The sequence below is a fragment of the Crocodylus siamensis genome, chromosome 1, assembly GCF_052110815.1.
Source record: "Crocodylus siamensis isolate JL-2025a chromosome 1, ASM5211081v1, whole genome shotgun sequence".
NCBI lineage: Eukaryota > Metazoa > Chordata > Crocodylia > Crocodylidae > Crocodylus > Crocodylus siamensis.
The window spans coordinates 305,669,249-305,689,466 of record NC_143395.1 but is presented as its reverse complement, the minus strand read 5'-3'; the positions used below and the strand labels follow the sequence as shown (position 1 = coordinate 305,689,466).

General features: G+C 40.9%; 1 protein-coding gene across 7 annotated transcripts in view; it reads left to right on the top strand.

Annotated features, from left to right (window-relative positions):
- The window catches only part of MCF2L (MCF.2 cell line derived transforming sequence like), a 174,845-nt gene that overhangs the window by 133,968 nt on the left and 20,659 nt on the right, over positions 1-20,218 (top strand). For all 7 annotated transcript variants that reach the window (XM_090022005.1, XM_090022050.1, XM_090022015.1 and 4 more), the window contains 12 exons: positions 1,945-2,059; positions 2,631-2,750; positions 3,078-3,269; positions 3,517-3,708; positions 4,192-4,351; positions 4,736-4,806; positions 5,235-5,311; positions 6,311-6,377; positions 10,149-10,264; positions 14,237-14,306; positions 16,820-16,912; positions 17,023-17,115. In XM_090022005.1, the coding sequence (XP_089878131.1) occupies positions 1,945-2,059; positions 2,631-2,750; positions 3,078-3,269; positions 3,517-3,708; positions 4,192-4,351; positions 4,736-4,806; positions 5,235-5,311; positions 6,311-6,377; positions 10,149-10,264; positions 14,237-14,306; positions 16,820-16,912; positions 17,023-17,115 (1,366 nt within the window). The remainder of the gene's footprint in view (positions 1-1,944; positions 2,060-2,630; positions 2,751-3,077; positions 3,270-3,516; positions 3,709-4,191; positions 4,352-4,735; positions 4,807-5,234; positions 5,312-6,310; positions 6,378-10,148; positions 10,265-14,236; positions 14,307-16,819; positions 16,913-17,022; positions 17,116-20,218) is intronic.

The following is a 20,218-nucleotide window of genomic DNA, read 5'->3' as shown; positions in this document are numbered from 1 at the left end:
GCAGGTAACAGAAAAAAAGGCTTGCCATTGTAAACAGACTATTCAGGCAAATGCCCTTCTGCTGCAAGGGCTCTGTTGTAGGCCTTAGAATTTTATCTTTTGTGCTGTGGAGTCATCCTATGAACGAACGTTTGTTTCAATGTCAAAAATAAATCTATGGCACTCACTCGGGGTCTGGTTCATCTGACTTGGATTTGGACAGCTCTAGGTAGCAAAAGAGAAGATTGCTACAATGGCTGACTGGCATTCAACTTGAATAAGGCAGAGAGAGTGTTTTGGAGAAAAGAGAGAAATGGTATCAATCCCTTCTTTTGAGTGAGCTTGTTAACCTTTATTGCTAAGAACCTAGGAGACCAGTTAAATCACCAGTAGTTTCTATACCTCCACGGAGTGGCAGAAATGGAGAAAGTTTTTTGTTTGTTTGTTTGTTTTTGTTTTTCTTTCATCTGGTAGGAAATTGTCATCATTCCTGCCAGATGCAAATTGCTTAAAGTTGACTTCCTTGGCACTTTCAGATTTGGAGTATTGTAACGTGCTCTGCTTGGGACAAGCTAGAAGATTAACTGAGAAACTTGAGCAAAGGCAGAATGTAACAGGATGATTGCTTCTGTAAAAATGGGTGAAGTAGAGCAGAGAACTAGCTCTGTTCTCTTGCATCCTCTGATTTACAAATCAGGGTATTGAGTTTTGATTTCAAAGCACCTGAAGTTTTAAGCCTTAACTGGTTCAGAAATTGTCTCTGTCCTTGTGCTCAGATCTGACAGTTGAAATCAGTTTCTAATCATCTGGGAGTAAAAATAATTTCAAGGGAAGACTTTCTGCTTTAGGACTTATGAGAGCAAATGTTAGCTAACCTTATGCAGGCCCTTTCCTGGTAAGGGGTGTTTGAGGTAGGAAGGTTTATTTTTCCCTTATGCAGGGGTCAGGAAGAGTCTGTAGCACTGCTTACATTTTTATCAGTGTAGATGTTGGCCTTTTTGTATATGCTGAAACAGTACTTAGAGATTGCTAGGTGCCAGTTACATGAACACAGAAATAAGTAATAGATATTAAGGTTTTTCCTCTTCTCCCTTTTGTCATCTGTGTTTGTATTTGCTTTAGCTCCAATATTGTTAGTACACTTTTTATTCAGAAGAGCCATCTATTTCAATGCGGAGTTTTGGGAGAAACTTCATTTTCACTAATATAGCTATTGGCTATTTGCAAGCCATTTGCTGCTTGTTTCTGCTTTAAAATGTCTCAAATAGCTAGAATAACTGAAAAGCCAGAGTGGATTTTAGGGTTCATACAAGTCCCTCTTCTGCATTAATCTTATTTTGTTTTGGATTCAATTCCTAAATGTTTTATGTGTTATTCATTCCAAAATTCTAGGTTAATTTTTGCACTGAAAGGTGAAGAGCGTGTTCCTTTGACCTAAGCTGCAAAATATCATAAATATCATTACATTGTAAGGAGATTCTCAGATACTGTGGTGTACAGTGGTGTATGTTTGGATATAGTATTGGTGCTTATGTAGGTAGGGAAGAGAAAGAAGTAAAATAATCTCAGAACTCAGGTTCAAAGATGACTGAAGTCTGCAAAAGGAAAGAAGTGGGGGTTTTATTACACTACTGCGTACTTGTCTGGGAGAAGAGTCTATATCTATAGCTTAAAGTGGAACTTGTGTGTGTGTGTGTGTGAGCACTAACTATGGCCATAGCTGTCAATGCTAATATTCAAGGTTGTTCCTGTTTTACATCATTATCATTTAAAAAGAAACACCCCCCCCCCCCGCCGCCCTTTTCTGGATACTGAAGAGAGGAAATTCCACAGGTGAAGAAACTATACTGCTAACAGACCATTTTAATGCTTTGAAAAATGGTTACTTTAAAGGAGGCTATGAACTTCCCATTCAAAGATAATATCTCTTGATCCATATATCTGATGTGGTACTTTCTGTTGTAGGCTTCTGGCTCAGTTAAATGAAACTGAGACTGCCTTTGATGAATTTTGGGCTAAACATCAGCAAAAACTCGAGCAGTGTCTTCAACTTCGTCATTTTGAACAGAATTTTAGAGAGGTGAGAGTTTCCTGGTGCTATTCTAATATTGCCTTTGTGTCACTGGCTGGCTGCAGAAATTGGTATGCCTTAATTACACTAGCCAAATTGGCCATTATGCTCAAAAGAGCCTTTGACTCATTTTTACTTTTAAATTACATCAGAATCTACACCCAGGTTCTCTGTATTGTCAGTATTTGAAAACATCATTCACTTTTACCACTGGCATTCCTAGTTGCTTGGCTTAGTAAGAACATGTCTCATATCCAGTTGTCTTTGCTATGGTAAAGGCAGAGTTCCTAAAAATGTTTTCCACTGTCCTTGTTGAATTTGCTCCATTTGCAAGTACCAAGTAATGAGATTGCCTTAATTTTTATTTTTATAATAACAATGATGTATTTGTTTGCACCTTGGGTTACGATTAAAGTTAGCTTCGCAAAGTTGCAATCGTCTTTTACAATCCTTTTTTTTAATGTGAGCAAGTCATTGCTACTGAAAATAAGGGTATCCATCATCCAACTGATGGCTTTCAATAGTAGTTTTGAGGTAGACGAAGTAACCCTGTCTGATGCATTGGTCTCTCTAATTTCAGGTCAGAGCAGCTTTAGATATTGTGTCCGAAAGGCTATCTGCTTTCACAGATGTTGGAAACAGTTGCTCGCATGTGGAGCACATCCTGAAGGACCTTGCTAACTTTGAAGAAAAATCACATGTAAGAGCTTTGTAATTTCTCCATGGTTCTTAGCCTGCCTGTGTTCCCTTTTTAAAACAAAATGTAAACGTGGTTGGTTGATGCATATATTTTATGGGACAAAATCTAAACCCTGAACTGGGCAGAAAGATAAGAAAACAGCTTGATTTATCAGGCAGTATATCAGTTAACCATTTGATAATGGCATAAAATGATTTGTATAACATATAAATGTAATTTTCCGTAATAAAACCATAGTTACATATTCTACTTGAGATGTTTAAAAATGCCAGTCCTATATTATAGATGTATGTTAATCCAGTATTTAAAAAGGTTTTGCTTTCTTAGGAAACTGTAGAAAAAGCCAGAGTGCTTGTCTCTGAAGGAGACCGGTTTATTCAGAGCAAGCATTATGCTGTGGACTCCATTCTTCCAAAGTGCAATGAACTCCAGCATCTCTGTGATGCATTTACTACAGAGACAGACAAGAGGAAAAATCTGCTCAACAAATCTCTGGAACTACATAGCCTATTAGAAAAGGTAAATGTCATATGTATGGAATATGAATTCCATATCTCTTGCCAATGGCACTGTAAACATGTGGTGCTTCCTTTTATAATGTACGTAGTGATTCAGTAAAGAAATACTACTTCTGGCCTGAATCAGACACTTGCTTAATAGATGGGGAAACCATCAGAAACATGATTCTTTTTCTCCCCTTTTCATAGCTAACTAGCATATAAGTTATACACCGATGTCCACTCTTTCTGTCTCCTTTTTTTTCCAGTCTATGAAGTGGTGTGATGACGGAATCTACTTGCTGGCTTCACAGCCTGTGGACAAATGCCAGTCCCAGGATGGTGCAGAATCAGCTTTACAGGAGATTGAGAAATTCCTGGACACTGGTGCCGACAACAAAATTGAAGAACTGAATAGAATATGCAAAGAATATGAACCCATCCTTAACCAGGAGTTAATGGTACTCTTGGTGTCTATACATGTGCATTTTGTTAACTTTAGGATTGCTTTCTTGCAAGACCAGCATTAATGATAAGCCACATCACTGTCCTCCAAGGGCGGCAATTTTTGAGGCTCTTTTAACTCCTTATCCATTCTACTCACTAATGTCAGCTACACTATCTGTTGGCTGTACTGGTAGCAGATAGGCTGTACCATTCATGGCTGCTTTATTTGATGTCTTTAAGTTAGAGTGAAATTTTCACAAAGCTTCTAACTTTTTTTGGCATATGAACCCACACCCATTTGCAAAAGTGACTTGGGCATTTAGCAGCCGATGTCCCACTAATTATTTTTCTTTATTTTTTTTCCTCTTCCTCTCAGAGCTAGAGCACATTGTCATAGGTAAAATTATTTTAATAAGTGATATATGCTAATGGCATATGGCAGCATAGGTTGTGAGTGTGTTCTTAACCGTGATGATAGTTTTATGCTACTGTTACAGGAGCACGTGCAGAAAGTTTTTCAGAAGCAGGAGAGCATGGAAGAAATGTTTCAAAAGAGACAAGTGAGCCTTAAGAAACTGGCAGCTAAGCAGACCCGTCCAGTTCAGCCAGTGGCACCTAGACCTGAGGCCTTTGTAAAATCACCTTGTACCTCGCCAGGTAAGTACCTGTTGTGACAAAGTCCTTCTGGAAACCCAGAGTTTCCAGGAATTGTCATCTCACGAGAAAGTTCAAATAAGAACTTCCCAGGGACACAATAGGCACAAAGCTAGCCACAAGACCTTCACAAGAACAGTATTAAGACTGTTACCTGTTTACCATAAATAGGTCTATACATAAATTGTTGTATATCATAAAAGAGCTGTTCCAACATCACAAGCCTCTTCAAGATCCAACAGCTGTAATAGTGTAGCCCTGAAATTAGAGTCCTACCTTATGCAGCTGAACTTGAAAAGAACTCGAGCTTTCATCTGTGGCTGAACAAATAATCCATTTTAAATCTATTTCAGTTTTTACAGATGTTGATTCTGTCATCTATACTAGGTCTTCGAAGAGACTATGTAACCAGCCCAGAAAGTAATATGATTCCGAGAACGAACTACCGAAGAACAAAAGTAATTTTGTTTTTGATTATTTCATGTCCTCCTAGTCATCTGACTGTGTGAAGTTACCCTATTTCTTTGAGTTTGGATATACCAAAATGTTTTTTGATTGAGGCCAACCAGAGTCTTGGTTAAACAGTTTTATGTCCTTCAGGGTCATGCCATTCCCCCAAGGTCTTTCCTCTGAGAAGGAGGACTAGACCACAGCTTTTTCAAGCTGTTGTCTGGCCCCTATATCTATTTACGCCTGTGGTGTGATGTCCCCCAAGACCTTTGTATAATCTTTTGTTCAGTTGCTCTTGAATTTGCCTCTTACGTTTCCTTCATTTTTAGCCAAATCTCAGCTGTGCTTGTGTATGAAACTAGTTATAATATCAGTGTGTGTACATCTTCCTGTTTTTTCCTCCGACACTTTTTTTTTTTTCCATTTTTTGTTCCAGGGTGAAATGAGTGAAATGCAACAAAGCAGAAGTGGATCAGTGATGGATGATGAAGAAAACCTAGCTGTGTTACGGAGGTGGGTACAGCTTGGCAAACAACTATATTTGAGTTGAACACAATCTGCTACTATGTTTGGATAAGGGTCAGATAAGAATCTGAAGTTTCATGAGCTTCTGGAAATAAATTAGTTGTACTCTGTCATATACAATGGAAGATTTTTCCCCCTTTTTAATCTTCAGGTTTATGTGAATTTTGCTTGTACCATATAGTTTAGCTTCACTTCATTGAGGCTGATGTTCCATTATAAGCACACTAATGTAAAATTTTGTTTCAGATGTTTATTCAAGTCTTAAATAAACCAATAATACTTTCATCTTCATAATTCATATTTCTGACATGAAGCTTTTTAAGCTTTTATTTGAATTAATTACTTCTGTCTGCCCCATCAGGTCCCATTATGTTACAAAATTAGCTTGATACAAATCTAGAATTGTTACAGAAGAGCTTGCAGAGTCAAGTGTCCTACCTCACCTATTCAAAAAAAGCTATACTATAGCTAAACTAAGCATTGGCATTTAGTCCATGTGTTCATGAATAGGCAAGGAAGCCATTCAAAATCATAAAATATATTGCTTGCTTGATTATTTTGGGGAGAAAATCTAATGAATACAGGCAAGGATACATTCATTTCTTCATATGCCATAAAATACAAGATGATTTGAGTACAAATTGACCAACAATAAAAATCTGTATTTCTTTGCACACGCAGTTTTGTCCAATTCCAGTTCCTGTAGTACTTCCAGACAGAACATAACCCAGATTTAGAATGAGTGGGACTTAAAAAAAGAATAATAATCCAAAGACTCAGTTTGTGACAGTACTTGCAATATTTGAATTGTGTGCAAATATCATAGTTCCCCTGCCTTTCCATCTCAGGCCAAAATTTTTACCATAAATATATATTTAAATGCTAGATTACATATAATTTTGATAGAAATTATGTAGCAGTCATAGTTGTCATTTTATTTTATTAGTCTAAGGAAATAAACCAGTTCTCCTTGATTTTTGTTTGCAGGCATGTAATTAATGAACTTATTGAAACAGAACGAGCATATGTGGATGAGCTTCTATGTGTTCTTGAAGTAAGTATATTCCTATTTATACATCTAATAGGATCTTATTCGACACTAGAGTGTCTTGACACGTACCAGTTTTGCATTAAACAATCTGACCTCTGATGGCATGTGTAGGGTTTTTTTCTTTCTTCCTCCTCCTCCTCCCTTTTGCTCAGTTTTTTTTGCTTCCAGCTGAGTTGTAGTTATTTTTCATTTCCAAACCCTCATCCCCATTAACCATCTTGAATTTCCATCAAGATATCAGTTGTCTGCTGAAACCCCAGGTGAAATGTTCATTTAGTTCTTGGGTCTCACCTGATTTTTTTTTTTTTTTTTTTAATCTCTACATCATCATTGCAGCAGTTGGACCTTCAACTTCTCATCTTTTTTTCTTCACTCCCATTCCTTTTTTTAATCCAAATGGCTGAAAACCTGTGCTACTTGTTTTTAGTACCTTTTGCAAGGTCTAATTTAGTCTGACATTTGGCAATTTTCATTTTGTTTCTATACTTCATGATTGTTAAAACTTAGATTTCATTGCTGATCAGTTCTTCTCCTTTTAAAAGAATTTCATTGCTGAACAGTGCTTTCTCCTCTTTCCTAAAATCCTGTTTGAGGTTGTTATTAATCCAGTTACCACTGTAGCTCTTTCTTCTGGGTTTTTCCAGATAAAATCTCCAGATAGAGTGTTTACTTTTCATTTAAAGACGTTTTCTTGAAAGAAAATATCTTTTGTGCTCAAGCCTTTGAGCACTTCAGTTGAGTCCTTCATTATTTTCCTTAATTTCTTAGATGTTGCTCTTTTAAATCTTAATTACATACCTATTCTTGTTTATCCTTCCATTTAATGAGAACTGAATCAGCTCATGGTTATCCATGATCCAAGAGTATTTTTGTGACCAGCTCAAGTGATATCCTCACTTGTTCAAAAAAAAAAAAAAAAAACGGGGGAGGAGGGAGCTTGGATCTTCTCAATTCAGTGAGTGTTTGGAGGAGAAACCTGTTGGCTATCATATCATGGGATATCCAAATGAGTTTATTATTAGTGATGTTTGTTTTCTAATCTATTTTAAATTAAATTCTTCCTTTGTCATCAGTATAATGTACCTCTTCAAGAAGGACTTGTATCATTCTAATTAATTGTCCTGAATCCCTGGCCCAAGTCTTTCAGGAAACAGATGTCTCTTCATCAACACTGTCAGATGCTATGAAGAGGTCCAGGCAGATGAGGACTGGTCTGCTTTATATCGGATCATCCATCTGTACCACTGAAGTGGTTTCAGTCTTATTTCCCAGACCAAATCCAGCCTGTGCTTTCTTTGAAGAAGTAACTTAAATTTGATTATTTCAGTTTTGGTCTTTGTCTACCTTTGGGGAGATTGCTTTGAAATGGAGAGGAAGGCTTGATTTGTGAGTAGTTTTACACTGATTAATATTGAAGGTGCATTTCTTTGTTGGTTGGCTGCACTATTACCTATTTAAAAGGTAAAAGAGTCCTTGTCTGAATGATGTATTGGCTGTTTCAAGCAGTAGGAGTACTGGTTGTGTTTACAACCCCCCTACATAAGTAAGAAAAGGTGCAGATCAAATTTAGAAGTCTTGAAATTAGGGACCTATCAAATTCATGGCAGACGTGGGGTGCACTGTGGCTCTTTTAATCCTGCAGTTTCCCATGCACCCCCCCACACACTCACTCACTCACTCTCTCTCTCTCTCTCTCTCTCTCTCTCTCTTTCATTGGTGGAGGGGCCCCACTTGCAGCTCACTCCTCATCAGTGGGGAGGCAAAAACTGTGGTTTTTAAACATGGTGCCTTTTTTTGACTCCCATCACTTATTGGATGAGGGGCCCCAAATGGCCCAGCTGTTTGTTTCTGACTGGTGGGGAGGCAAAAATGACACCATGTTTAAAACCATGGTTTTAGCTTCCCTGCTGGTCAGGAGGAAGTGGCAGGGACATCTGTGGCCAGGAAGGGAGTGGGGAGCTAGGGGCAAGGTGCACATGGGGGAACATACAAAATTAAAGGAGCCACCATATATTCTACTTCTGCCATGAATTTATGTCTCTACTTTAAATGTAACACCATTATGGTGTCCAGAACTTATTGAAGAGAGAAGGTATTGGGACTGCTGTTTTTAAGTGGGCTTCCCAAATATATAAGACCTCTACAAAATGGAATGATTAGTTCTTTGTGTTGCTTGGTCCATGGCTCTAATGTGTCTTATAGGCACTCAGGTTTGAATTAGCATTTTATTCCAGAGGAGAGGGATTTGTCAGCTTCAACAGAAGCTTATTGGAAAGGTCCTCTTGGCAATGTAATGCATTATCAACATAGGCTTTGATGCATTCTTTATTTCCTCCTGTCTCTGGCAGCCATTATCTTTCTACTACTAATGCTTGAGTATCTGTTCTCTCTCTTCATCCAGTGCCAGGTGTTATAAAACCAAGGAGGCCCATGCATGTAATGTGTTCGTGTGGCGGGGGAACAGAGGCTGTCTGGAGTCGTTGTTAATGATTAAGACTAGCATACAATGATGATAGTCCTCCAGATTCTTTACTCTTTGTCCTGTAGGTGGAGCACTGCTATTAGCAAATGGGCCGTGGAATTTTTTGGAGTCTGTGAATTTCTTGCAAAGGAATTGGGAATGTTAATCTTGTTGCCTTGGTCCTGGAAGGTCTCTGACTACTGCCTAAATGCAGTCTGTCCAAAACAGCAATTTGGAATGTCCTCAGTCTTGACATTTAGGACAGAAATCAAGTCCAGGGTGTGAAAGCCATCGGGGAAAGCATGTGAGGATATACGTGTTTAACCTCCTGGGACAAATCTGGGGTACTTTATCACCGTTTCCAAGAATGTACGGATAAGCTACTTTTATGAATCCTCTAGTCTTCAAATGAGCCTGAAATCAGATAATTTTTGCTTTGGTTATGACTACTAAATGAATACATTCAGATAGATATATTTACCTGAGGGATGTCTCTTGGAGTGGGTATTTGCAGCAAGATGAATTCAGAGCTGCCTTACGCCTTGTCCTGTTGGGGTCTGAGGAGCAATAGTTTATCCTTAAAACTACAAATTCTGACGAGTTCTTGGTACACAAAAGCCTTGTTTTTTCTATATATAATCTATCTGGAAGTCACTATGTTGAGGCACTGTCCAGTGTTCCCAGGACTGGAGACAAGTGATAGTGATCTAAACCCCATATGTAAATCCTCCCTTCCTAATTTATGCCATGTTCACTGACCAGAGAATCTGTCCCAGTATGCCTAACTGGGAATGTCTGAATCTGATGCACTTAAACTATTCTGTTTGTGCTACATGCTGAAAATGGGCTCTTCAGCATGACTTTTATTGCCTGCAGTAGTATATAGCTGTAGGTTAGTGTTTAGAGTCAAACTGGTACTATAACTTACCTTTCAGAGTATAACCTGGAATTTTAGCTTTGAAGCTAAGAGCTTAAATGTACAAACATTTTTAAATCACAAATTCTCTGAATTAAATAAGGCAGGAATTAAATTAACATTAGCCTGGGTATTGTGTTTCTATAAACTGCTGCTTGCTTATTTTTCTACAGCATTCAGTATTTTTTTTCAAATTTTCTCTTTAAATGGGGATATGCATCCTGCTTAGATTTCACTTAAGTGGTAGTAAAAAGAGGTGCTTTTAAGGTTCACTATTTTATCATTTATTTTGAAATCTTGCTTTGCTGTTTATAAGCAGCTAACAGGTTGACTTTTGTAAGGGACAGGTGTTGGAACTAAATTAAGCTACTTAATCTTCCTTTTTCTTGTGTCATAGGGGTATGCTGCTGAGATGGACAACCCCTTAATGATGCATCTTATGTCACCAGGACTCCAAAATAAGAAGGATATTTTGTTTGGGAACATGGAGGAAATTTATCACTTTCACAACAGGTTAGGAAGTCATGTTCAATTTAAAAAAAAAAAAGCAGCGTGCTGGTAGGCAAGGCTGAATGTTTTAAACTGCTTATGAAAAACTTTAATACCATGGACAGACTTGCATTTGGATCACTCTGAATCCCAGTGTGTTGCAATTTAGGCTCCATGTGTAACCCCACCCTCTCCCATACAGCACTTCAAAATGTCTACAAAGACATACAGGCTAGGGACAGAAGTTGCACAGAACCAGAAGTCCAGCACATGTAAACCAGTTTCAAAATGACTGAAACTAGTTTGAGATAAACCTAGTTGAATATAGTATCAGACTTAACTAATTTAGGTCAAACTGTTTTCTGGAACTTGTGTCCCAGATCCCTTCCTGGCTCAAGTTAAATCGCATTCCCCCAGCATCACAGGATGCTTTGCAGCCCTGGGCTGGGCTGCGCAGTCTGCTCAAGCAGAGAAGGGTTGGCCCCACCTTTCTGCTCTCTAGCCAGAGCAGTGAGGGCTAGCTGACAAGGGGAGGGGGTGGAAAACCCAGCTGGGGACACAGCCCATCCATCCGGTGAAGGGGAGAGCAGCTCCTGCCAGAATTTTTCCTGCTGGAGCGGAGGGCACGGGGAACAGCAGGCTCAGGCAGAGGGGGTTTAAACCCCACCACCTCCCCTCTCCCACCAGCATGGGACCCCAGCTGGGGTCTGCCCAGCTTTTCTCCCCTGCTTGTGGCTCAAAACAGCCTGGGCCCCCCAGAACCACCCTCCCAGCCAGGGGGCAATCCTGCTGCGCCTTCCCATCCACTGGGGCACGGGTTTCACTTGGAGTAGCCAAGAAGCAAAGGCCAGATCAGGCAGTGGGAGGGAGGGGAGCAAAACTGGCCCCAAACCCAAGTGGGAACATGCACAGAGGGATTGCAGTGTTAGCAGCTCCATCCTGGATGTGTGCCCTGATGTGCAGAGGGACCCAGGCTTCTGGAAAAGGGTCTCATCCCTGCCTTGCTTGGTGATGGTCATTTCAGTCTGGTACCAGTGGAACTCGAGCCACCAGAGCAGCTGGTTGCAGAGGAAGACCTGGACATGGAGTCCCATGACAGAGCCAGCCACACTGAGGGTGCCGGGCCTGTAAAGGCTGGCCACTGGGTAGGTGCCATCTGTATGGCCCATGCCACAAAACTGCGGCTGGTTGCTAGGTAGAAGCAGCAGCAGCAGGGAAGCCACCTGGGGGCAGAATGGAGCTGCAGGGTGCCTGGTACATGGGGCCATGCTGTGATGCCACCACTACCAGGTAGGGGAAGAGCGAGCAGGGTGTGCCTAGCACCTTGGGGTATGGCAGGTAGTAGCGCTCAGGGCTGAAGCCATGCAGCAAGTACCATGCAGAGCAGAGCCCAGAGGGACTGTGGCAGCTGCAGCTCCATCCTGGATGTGAGCCCTGCCAAGCAGAGGGACCCAGACTGCTGGAGGTGGTGCAGGAGGTAGGGAGGGGGCTTGAGTGCATCTGCGCTAGCCTGGGGCAGGGCAGAGCTAAGCCGAGCGTGCAGCTGGGCAGTGCCCAGGTTGACCCCTAGCCCCTTCAGTGGCACCTATGGCATGGGCTCCCCCCAGCAGCATCAGGACAAGAGCACCAAGAAGCCAGGTGACTCAATGCTGGAGGCTGAGCCAGACCGCTCCTTTGTGGGCTCTAAGGCAGATGAGCACAAGGGCTCCCTGGGCAGTGAGGAGGAGCTGGCCATGCCTGTTGCCACTGCACAGTACTTGCTGGATGGCCTCTTCCTCAAGTGCTACTATCTACCGTCCCCTGGGCCACCGGGTGCTGAGCTGGGCATACCCTGCTCACTCTTCCCCTACTCAGCCAACACTGTTACAACATGGCCCTGTGTACCAGGTGCTCAGCGCATGGCACTATCCCTATGGCTCTCTGCTGTACCCAAGTGGCTTCCCTGCTGCCACCACCATCTGTCCACCTGCCAACTGGCCACAGTTTGGCAATGCAGGTGGTGCCTACCAGTGCAGTCATGGCAGACCCCCTGGTGGCCAGTGCCTGCAGCAGGCTGAGTGCCCTCGGCATGTCTGGCTCAGCCATGGGGCTCTGTGCCCAGATCTTCCTCTGCAGCTGACCACTCTGGCTCAAGTTCCACCAGCACCAGACCAAGACGATCAGCACAAAGTAGGGCAGGTAGGATCCCCTTTCCTGCCCCCCAGCCTTGGGTCCCTGTACTCAATGGGGCTCACATCCAGGATGGAGCTGCCACCACTGCCGTGATCCCTCAGTGCTCTACTCTGTGCATGTCGCCACCTGGGCTTGAGGCCAGTTGTGCTCTCCTCCCTCCCCCTGATTTGGCCTTTGTTCCTGAGCTGCCCCAAATGAAACCCCTGCCCCAGTGTCTGGGAAGGCACAGTGGGATCACCTCCTGGCTGGGAGGGGGGCTCTGGGGGGCCCAGGTTGTGCTGAGCCACAAGCAGGTATTAGAAGCTGGGTAGACCCTGGCTGGGGTCCCATGAAAGTGGAAGAAGGGAGGCATGGGTGTTTAATCCCAGTCTCTCCCCACCTTATAAACCTGAGGCACTGCCTGGGCTGCCAGCTGGCCATGCCCCCCACCACTTGGGGACAAGCCTGGCAAGGGCTGCTTCCCCCTCTAGGCATACCCTGGCTGGAGTTCCTGCAGGCCAGGGTGGGGGTTATAACCCCTCCCCAATCATATTCAGCCTGCTGGGGCCTGGCTGCACTTCCCCTTCCAGCCACTGCCAAAGAGAAGGAAGGGCTCATTCCAGTGCCCACCAGCTTCTAGCCTACCACTGGAGGCACGTGGCTGTGTTTCCAGAATCGAAAGTGAATGTTTATTCACTTGCTTGTAAATTCAATCTACACAGTTTAAACTAACCTGCAAAGATTGAATCAATTCAGGCTTGGGGTTTTTGAATGTCTGTACTTAACCACAGAGGCACTGGCAAGAATCCCTGCATGCCTCTCGATTGCCAGTGTCCAGAGGTTGTCAGGGACAGCCAAGTGCACAGGACATCCCTTATTGACTGTCCAGCCCCAAAAGTGGAGCTGCTATAATGCCTTACTAAAAGGAAAGAAGCAAAGAGCAAAATTTTTCTTTAAAGGAAGTTAGATATCTCCCTACATTTTAAAATCTTTCCCTAACTTCAAATGAGAAGGAAAACCAGAATTTATATCAACTGCTATAACCATCGTATCCCACCTTTTAGTATTCTTATATGCCATATTCTGTGTCAGAGCCTGCTGATTTTTTTTTTTTTTTTTTTTTTTTTTTTTGTACTATACTCAGGTAAATTATCCTCTCCCAGAAGTCTGAATTAGTGCCAACTGTTTAGCAGATGCTTCTAGCCAGATTTGGAGCTTAAAAGTGTAAACCTTAAAAGGAAAAATAGAAGTATAATTTCAAAATGTTATGCACAATGAGCAGTTTTATTCATTGTCGGGTATAACTAGACAGCAGGATTTGGCTCAAAACTTTTAAAGGACCATTATCAATTTTTAAGTGACTCACTTTTAAAAATTAAAAATTATTTTGAATGTCATGCCCTTGAGCCCACCTTGCATCTTATGTAGTTTTACAGTCCTTTTAAAAAATACATTTCTTTAAACATTTTTTCTTTTTGGACAAATGATCCACACAAACAACAAAAGAATAGGCCTGTATTGGCCATATAGTGCAAATGGCTTCATACAAAATATTGCCCAATGTACAAAATGTAGATAAACCTAAAGATATATTATTTTTCCTAATTTCTTTGAGATTTTGTAATAGTGATACATCCACCAGAGAAATGCATGTTAAGTTGATGCAAATGGCTTAGCAAAAATATGTTGCGCTTTACATAACAAATATGCATATTTTATATTTACATTTTTATAAAGTGTATTGTTTCCTAAAGTCTAGAAAATGAATGCAAAGTACATGAACACAAAATGTAATTATTTTCATGTAGGCTATTTTATCATATGGTATTCTAAAATCTTTTGTAGAATATTTGTGAGAGAACTGGAAAATTACATAGAATACCCTGAGCTGGTTGGAAGATGTTTTCTGGAAAGGGTATGTATCACAAATATACTGTAACAGAATGTTTTTTGTTACGTGTCCAAAGTGTTTTACTATGTAATGGCAACTGCTTGAACTAGGTGGATTTACAGCTAGCACTCTGATTACAAAACTGGGACATTTTTACACAATAGTTGTCTGCAGTTTCCTTTCCTTTAGTTAGAGTACCAAAGGAATCCAAACAGAAGACATTTTAATTAACTTATTTGCAACTGTCTGAAAAAAATAATTTGCTTGCTGAATTACCTGTGTCTTATCTGTATGCTGAAAAAGAAAGTGTTTTACTAATGTCTCCATTACAATCACTGATAATATGTACAAGCATTACATTTAAATCAAAATGTCCAGTCATGCAGTTGTTCACAGGGCTCAAATTGCTTTAAAAAAAAAAAAAAAAAGGCACACCTGGTGTAGTTAACTTAAGATCAATAAAAGGTTAACCCAATCTAGCAAATGCCTGTAGACAGCAGGGTTTTCACAGCAAAGCCCTGGAGCTGGGAGAGCCCAGGCACTCACCCCAGGCATGGGGCTGTGCTGTTTGTGTGCCCTCTCCCTGCTGCAATCCTGACCTGGCTATTTTTAGTCCCCAGCTATTGCCACTAAACCCAGAATCCCCCACCTCTTCATCTTAGACCAGCCAGCCCTTCCTCCCATTCCAGGTTACTTACGGGGGGCTGCTTGTGCTGCTTCTAGCAGCAGCTAACACCTGCAAGTGATGCTTCAAATTGAGGTTTTGGTGCCTTCAAGTTAGCTGCCTAAACCAATGCAGCAAATGCTTGTATGTACCCATAGATAAGTCTTCAGTCACATCAAGCCAATATGTTTGGGTGACTTCAGTCATGTTTTGTAAACTTTTTTTAAAAAAATGCTTTAATTTAAGGCGCTCATCTCAACATAATCTTGTCAAAACCTCCAGTCATTGTAATAAGCTAATACTTTTATTTAGACTATTTAAATTGCCATTCACTGTTTGAATGGATAAACATGGGTTGTTGGATAAAATCAAAAGCAATTCATTGTGGTCCTTTTATGTCACGTGTCATTCCCGAATGTCGTGGAATTCAGCATTAATTACTACCAACAGGCACAAGTCTATTGTTGTTAAAATGCCTCTACTTAGGCCAAGATTAAAATTGATCCATTGTCTTCTCTCACCATTTATACTTTATCAGATATATCAAGTTTTTGAATACTTTATTTAATGTAAATGAGGACAAATATCCCCTTTTAAAAATGTAAGCAAAATACTGCAATTGAAAAGTCAAAACGAAATGACGAGTTAGCTGCTCTACTTACTGAACTTGCATTGAAGACTTGAAATGCTCAGTAAAGTGTCATCTATAAACATTTTCAAGGCTGTAGAGCAATTAAAACTGAAATTATTGCAATTATAAATGTGAAATGAAGCAGATGCTCCCATATGAGTGGATTGGCCTCCACAAATATTAATTAATTCTTTAAAAAATAATGGCTAGCCTTTATAATATACAATAATATACAAGTAATGCTTGTATAAAAGCTGACTTATTCCCAATATTAAAGCTTATTTTTTTGTGTTGCTTGCAGGAAGGAAACTGAGCTATGTCAACAGGGAAAATGGGAAGGGTGGCTTAGGAAGGCAAAATTGTAGTCAAGGTGTAGAACTGGCAACTACTGCACAAATGATTGTAAACTTTATTTTGCATAAGATGTTTGAGTATGCCTCATCATGTTCACAACCCATGTTTTGTGGCCTGTGATAAATCTCTAGCGTGTATATGTGTGATGTTTTTATTTAGCAGGTGAAATTTGCCACCAACTTGGGCAGCATTTGATTTTAGTCCTTAGGCTGTAAGAGGCTAGTAAAATTTTGTCATGGACAAGTCACCAATAGCTTTTAGACCTGAACACAGCTGCAGGCATTAGCATCTGCCACCAAAAGAGCATCCAGCTATTTTATTATATTTCCAGTTTTATGATTTGTGATAGACTATTATGCTGTATAGACTTTTTTCCATTTTACTGATTAGAAGACTTGTAAATGTGAAATAGACATGTTTATAAGATGTTTTACTGTTGCACTGAAGCAAGAATTATTGGGAGGGGCAGTTATTCTGTAAATACTACAATGCAATGTTCAAATAAACAAGAATATCCATTAAGTGTTTAGAAGGGATATAGGTCAGCTTCCGAGTATGAAGTACCCATCCTCTGATCTTTGTGAGAGAGAGGATATTTTATACCCATAAGCTTGTCTATACCATTCCTAACTCTACAGTTGGTTCAATCAAAGATATCTCGCATACATCCTTGCCTCTTGCTTTTTTCCTGGACCATCAAGGCAACATCACCCCAACCCTACTATTACAATGACAACGTTTTTGAACAATCAAACTTTGACAGTTAAGACCAGAAAATCTTCATCCTGATTTTCTTATATTTTTATATGCAGGCCTTAAAAATGTGTCAGATTTTAACTAATATTTCACTCACTTGAATTAACAAGCCTTTTTTCTCACCAAATTCAGATGGAAGATTTCCAGATTTATGAAAAATATTGTCAAAACAAGCCCCGATCTGAAAGTTTGTGGAGGCAGTTTTCAGACTCAGTATTTTTTCAGGTATGCTTTTTTTACAAAAATAAATATTTTAAGGAAATAAACAGACATATTTTTGTGAGCTTGGTAGATGAAAGGTTTCTAATTATTAATTAATTCTACTTTCATCATAGGAATGTCAAAGAAAACTTGATCACAAACTGAGTTTGGATTCATACTTACTGAAGCCTGTTCAAAGAATAACCAAATATCAGTTACTTCTAAAGGTATGGGTTGCAGAATGGGGTGTTGTTTGTAGCCGTGTTGGTTTAAGGATGTAGGTAAACAAGGTTCTTTGGGTAAATCTGATATCTTTTATTAAAGCAACTAAAATAGTCGGAAAACATCGTCTTTGCAAGCTTTTGGGTATAAACACCCTTCTTCACGCAGAGGGAGCCTTCCCTCTGCCTAAAGAAGGATGTTTGTACCCGAAAGCTTGCAAAGAAGAATTTTTTCCAAATATTTTAGTTGCTTTAATAAAAGATATCATATTTACCCAAAGAACCTTGTCTGTCTGGGTTGCAGAATGATATTAATGTGTGCTTATTGATGCAGTTCTTTTTTAAAAAACAAAACAAAAATTATATTGCATTTTAAATTGTAAATCACATGTCCTATGCTACCTGAATTTAGCCCCTAAAATGCCAGAAGTAAGGATACATACAGATTTCCAACTCCAGGGAGAGCTTATCTTGCCAGCACCTTTTCAGTTCTCTTGTCTCCTTACTTCTAAAAGCTACAAATAAACTGATGTTGCTATATATAGTACCTGTTTAACAATTCTTTTGCCTTTATGCTTTTTCTGTGTAGAGTGAGAGAAGAGGACTAGGAAAACAGAACTGCCAGGAAAACTTCCTGGGAAGGAGTACCAGATGTTAGTACTGTGTGTTAGCTGACAATCATAACGATTTCAGGCACCCACAAGCATGAATGTAGTTAGCAAATGTCACTGTAGGTAATCAAGTCAATGCTACTTTAGCTCTCCAAGATGGGTGAGGGCTTCAGGAACTATTTTGCCTGAATGAAATACTTTTTAGCTAACTGCACTGCGTGTGTTTAGAAAGATGCATGATTTTTTTTTAAGCTACAGTATAAACGTGCAAAAGATGTAATAGATCTGATTAATAGGTCACCTCTTGGTCTTGCCTCTTGCATAATTTCTGGACCATCATGGCTGCTACAACACTAACACTATTAAAGATTTAAAAAAAAAAAAGCCTAGAAGTACAGTACTAATAAAAAATAGCCAGAGAGCATTGAATAAATAGCTGAATATATTACCCCACATTAGCAGATATTCAAACTGTATTTTCCTTGCATATAACTTATTTGTCTGAGAACTGCTTGACACACAGAAATTGAGTTTCAGAATTAATTTTTTAAAATATATAGTTCAAGTATTTAAAAGTTGCTGTGAATCAAATATACCTGTGACGCACAGCATTAACATTAATGGAGCTACAGCAATTGAATGAATGAATAGAATTGAATGAATATTCCCATTATGTTAAAATAATGAAAAGAGAAAACAGCATCTAGTGGTTTTGTATCTCTCCAGAAATGTCCTTTAGTTTCTGCAATCCAATCTGCATGGGTGAGTGCCAGTTTCCATAGGACCTCCTTCTGAAGTCAGTGGGACATCACGTGAGTTCAGAAGTATGCTGGTGCAGATCACATTGCACACTCAGGGCCATCCAATTGAGAAAATAATCTTAATTTAGAATATAAACTTGTGAGGAAGGAATGTAGTCTTGCGTATTTGGATGGTACTCTGTACAATAGGTACCTCTCACATAAGCTTTCTCTCCATCTCTGGGATCTTAATGTTTCTGTAATTCAAACAATGAAAAGTAACATAACAAGGAAGCAAAAAGAAAAAATTGCAAAAATTCTTACAACTTTTTTTTCACTGTTATGATAATATATATCTGGATGTATTTAAATCAGCTGGTCCAGACTATCTCCACCCCAGAGTGCTGAGGGAATTAGCTGAGGTCATTGTGGGACCCCTGGCACAGCTTTATGAGCACTCGTGGTGCTCTGGTGTGGTGCCAGAGGACTGGAAGAAGGCCAACATGGTTCCCATTTTCAAAAAAGGGAGGAAGGAGGACCCAGGAAACTATAGGCCAGTCAGTCTTACCTCAATCCCGGGTAAGCTTTTTAAGAGAATTATCCTGGCACATGTCCACGAGGGGCCAGCGGGGGAGGTTATGCTTAGGGGCAACCAACATGGTTTCATTACAGACAGGTCCTGTCAGACCAACCTGGTGGCCTTCTATGACCAGGTGACAAAATCCTTAGATGCAGGAGTAGCAGCAGACATAGTTTTTCTGGACTTTTGGAAGGCCTTAGACACTGTCTCTCACCCCGTTCTCATTAAAAAACTGGGGGACTGTGGGATCGACACTGATACAGTCAAATGGGTCACTAACTGGCTGGAGGGCCGCACCCAGAGAGTGGTGCTGGGTGGGTGTTATTCGACCTGGAGGGATGTGGGCAGTGGGGTCCCCCAGGGCTTGGTCCTCGGGCCCGCACTGTTCAACATCTTCATCAGTGACTTGGACGAGGGGGTAAAAAGCACCCTATTCAAATTTGCTGATGACACTAAGATGTGAGGAGAAGTGGGCATGCTAGAAGGGAGGAATAGGCTGCAATTGGACCCAGACAGGTTACGGGGGTGGGCCAATGGGAACAGGATGGGATTCATCATTGACAAGTGCAAGGTGATGCACCTGGGGAGGAAGAACCAGCAGCATAGCTACAGGCTGGGGAACTCCCTTCTCGACAGCGCAGTGGCAGAAAAGGATCTTGGATTCATCATTGATTCCAAGATGAACATGGGCCGGCAGTGTGGGGATGCAGTCAGGAAGGCCAACCGCACCTTGTCATGCATCCACAGATGCATCTCAAGCAGGTCCAAGGAGGTGATCCTCCCCCTCTGTGCTACACTGGTCAGGCCACAGCTGCAGTACTGCATTCAGTTCTGGGCACTGCACTTCAAGAGGGATGTGGACAACATGGAGAGGGTCCAGAGGAGGGCCACTCGCATGATCAGCGGGCAGTAGGGCAGGCCCTACAAGGAGAGGCTATGGGACCTGAACCTGTTCAGCCTCCACAAGAGAAGGCTGAGGGGGGATCTAGTGGCCTGTTATAAACTAGTCAGGGGGGATCAACAGGCATTGGGGGAGTCCGTGTTCCCCCGAGCACTACCAGGAATAACTAGAAATAACTGTCACAAGCTGGCAGAGGGTAGATTCAGATTAGACATCAGGAGGTGCTACTTCACTGTCAGGGCGGTTAGGATCTGGAACCATCTTCTAAGCGAAGTGG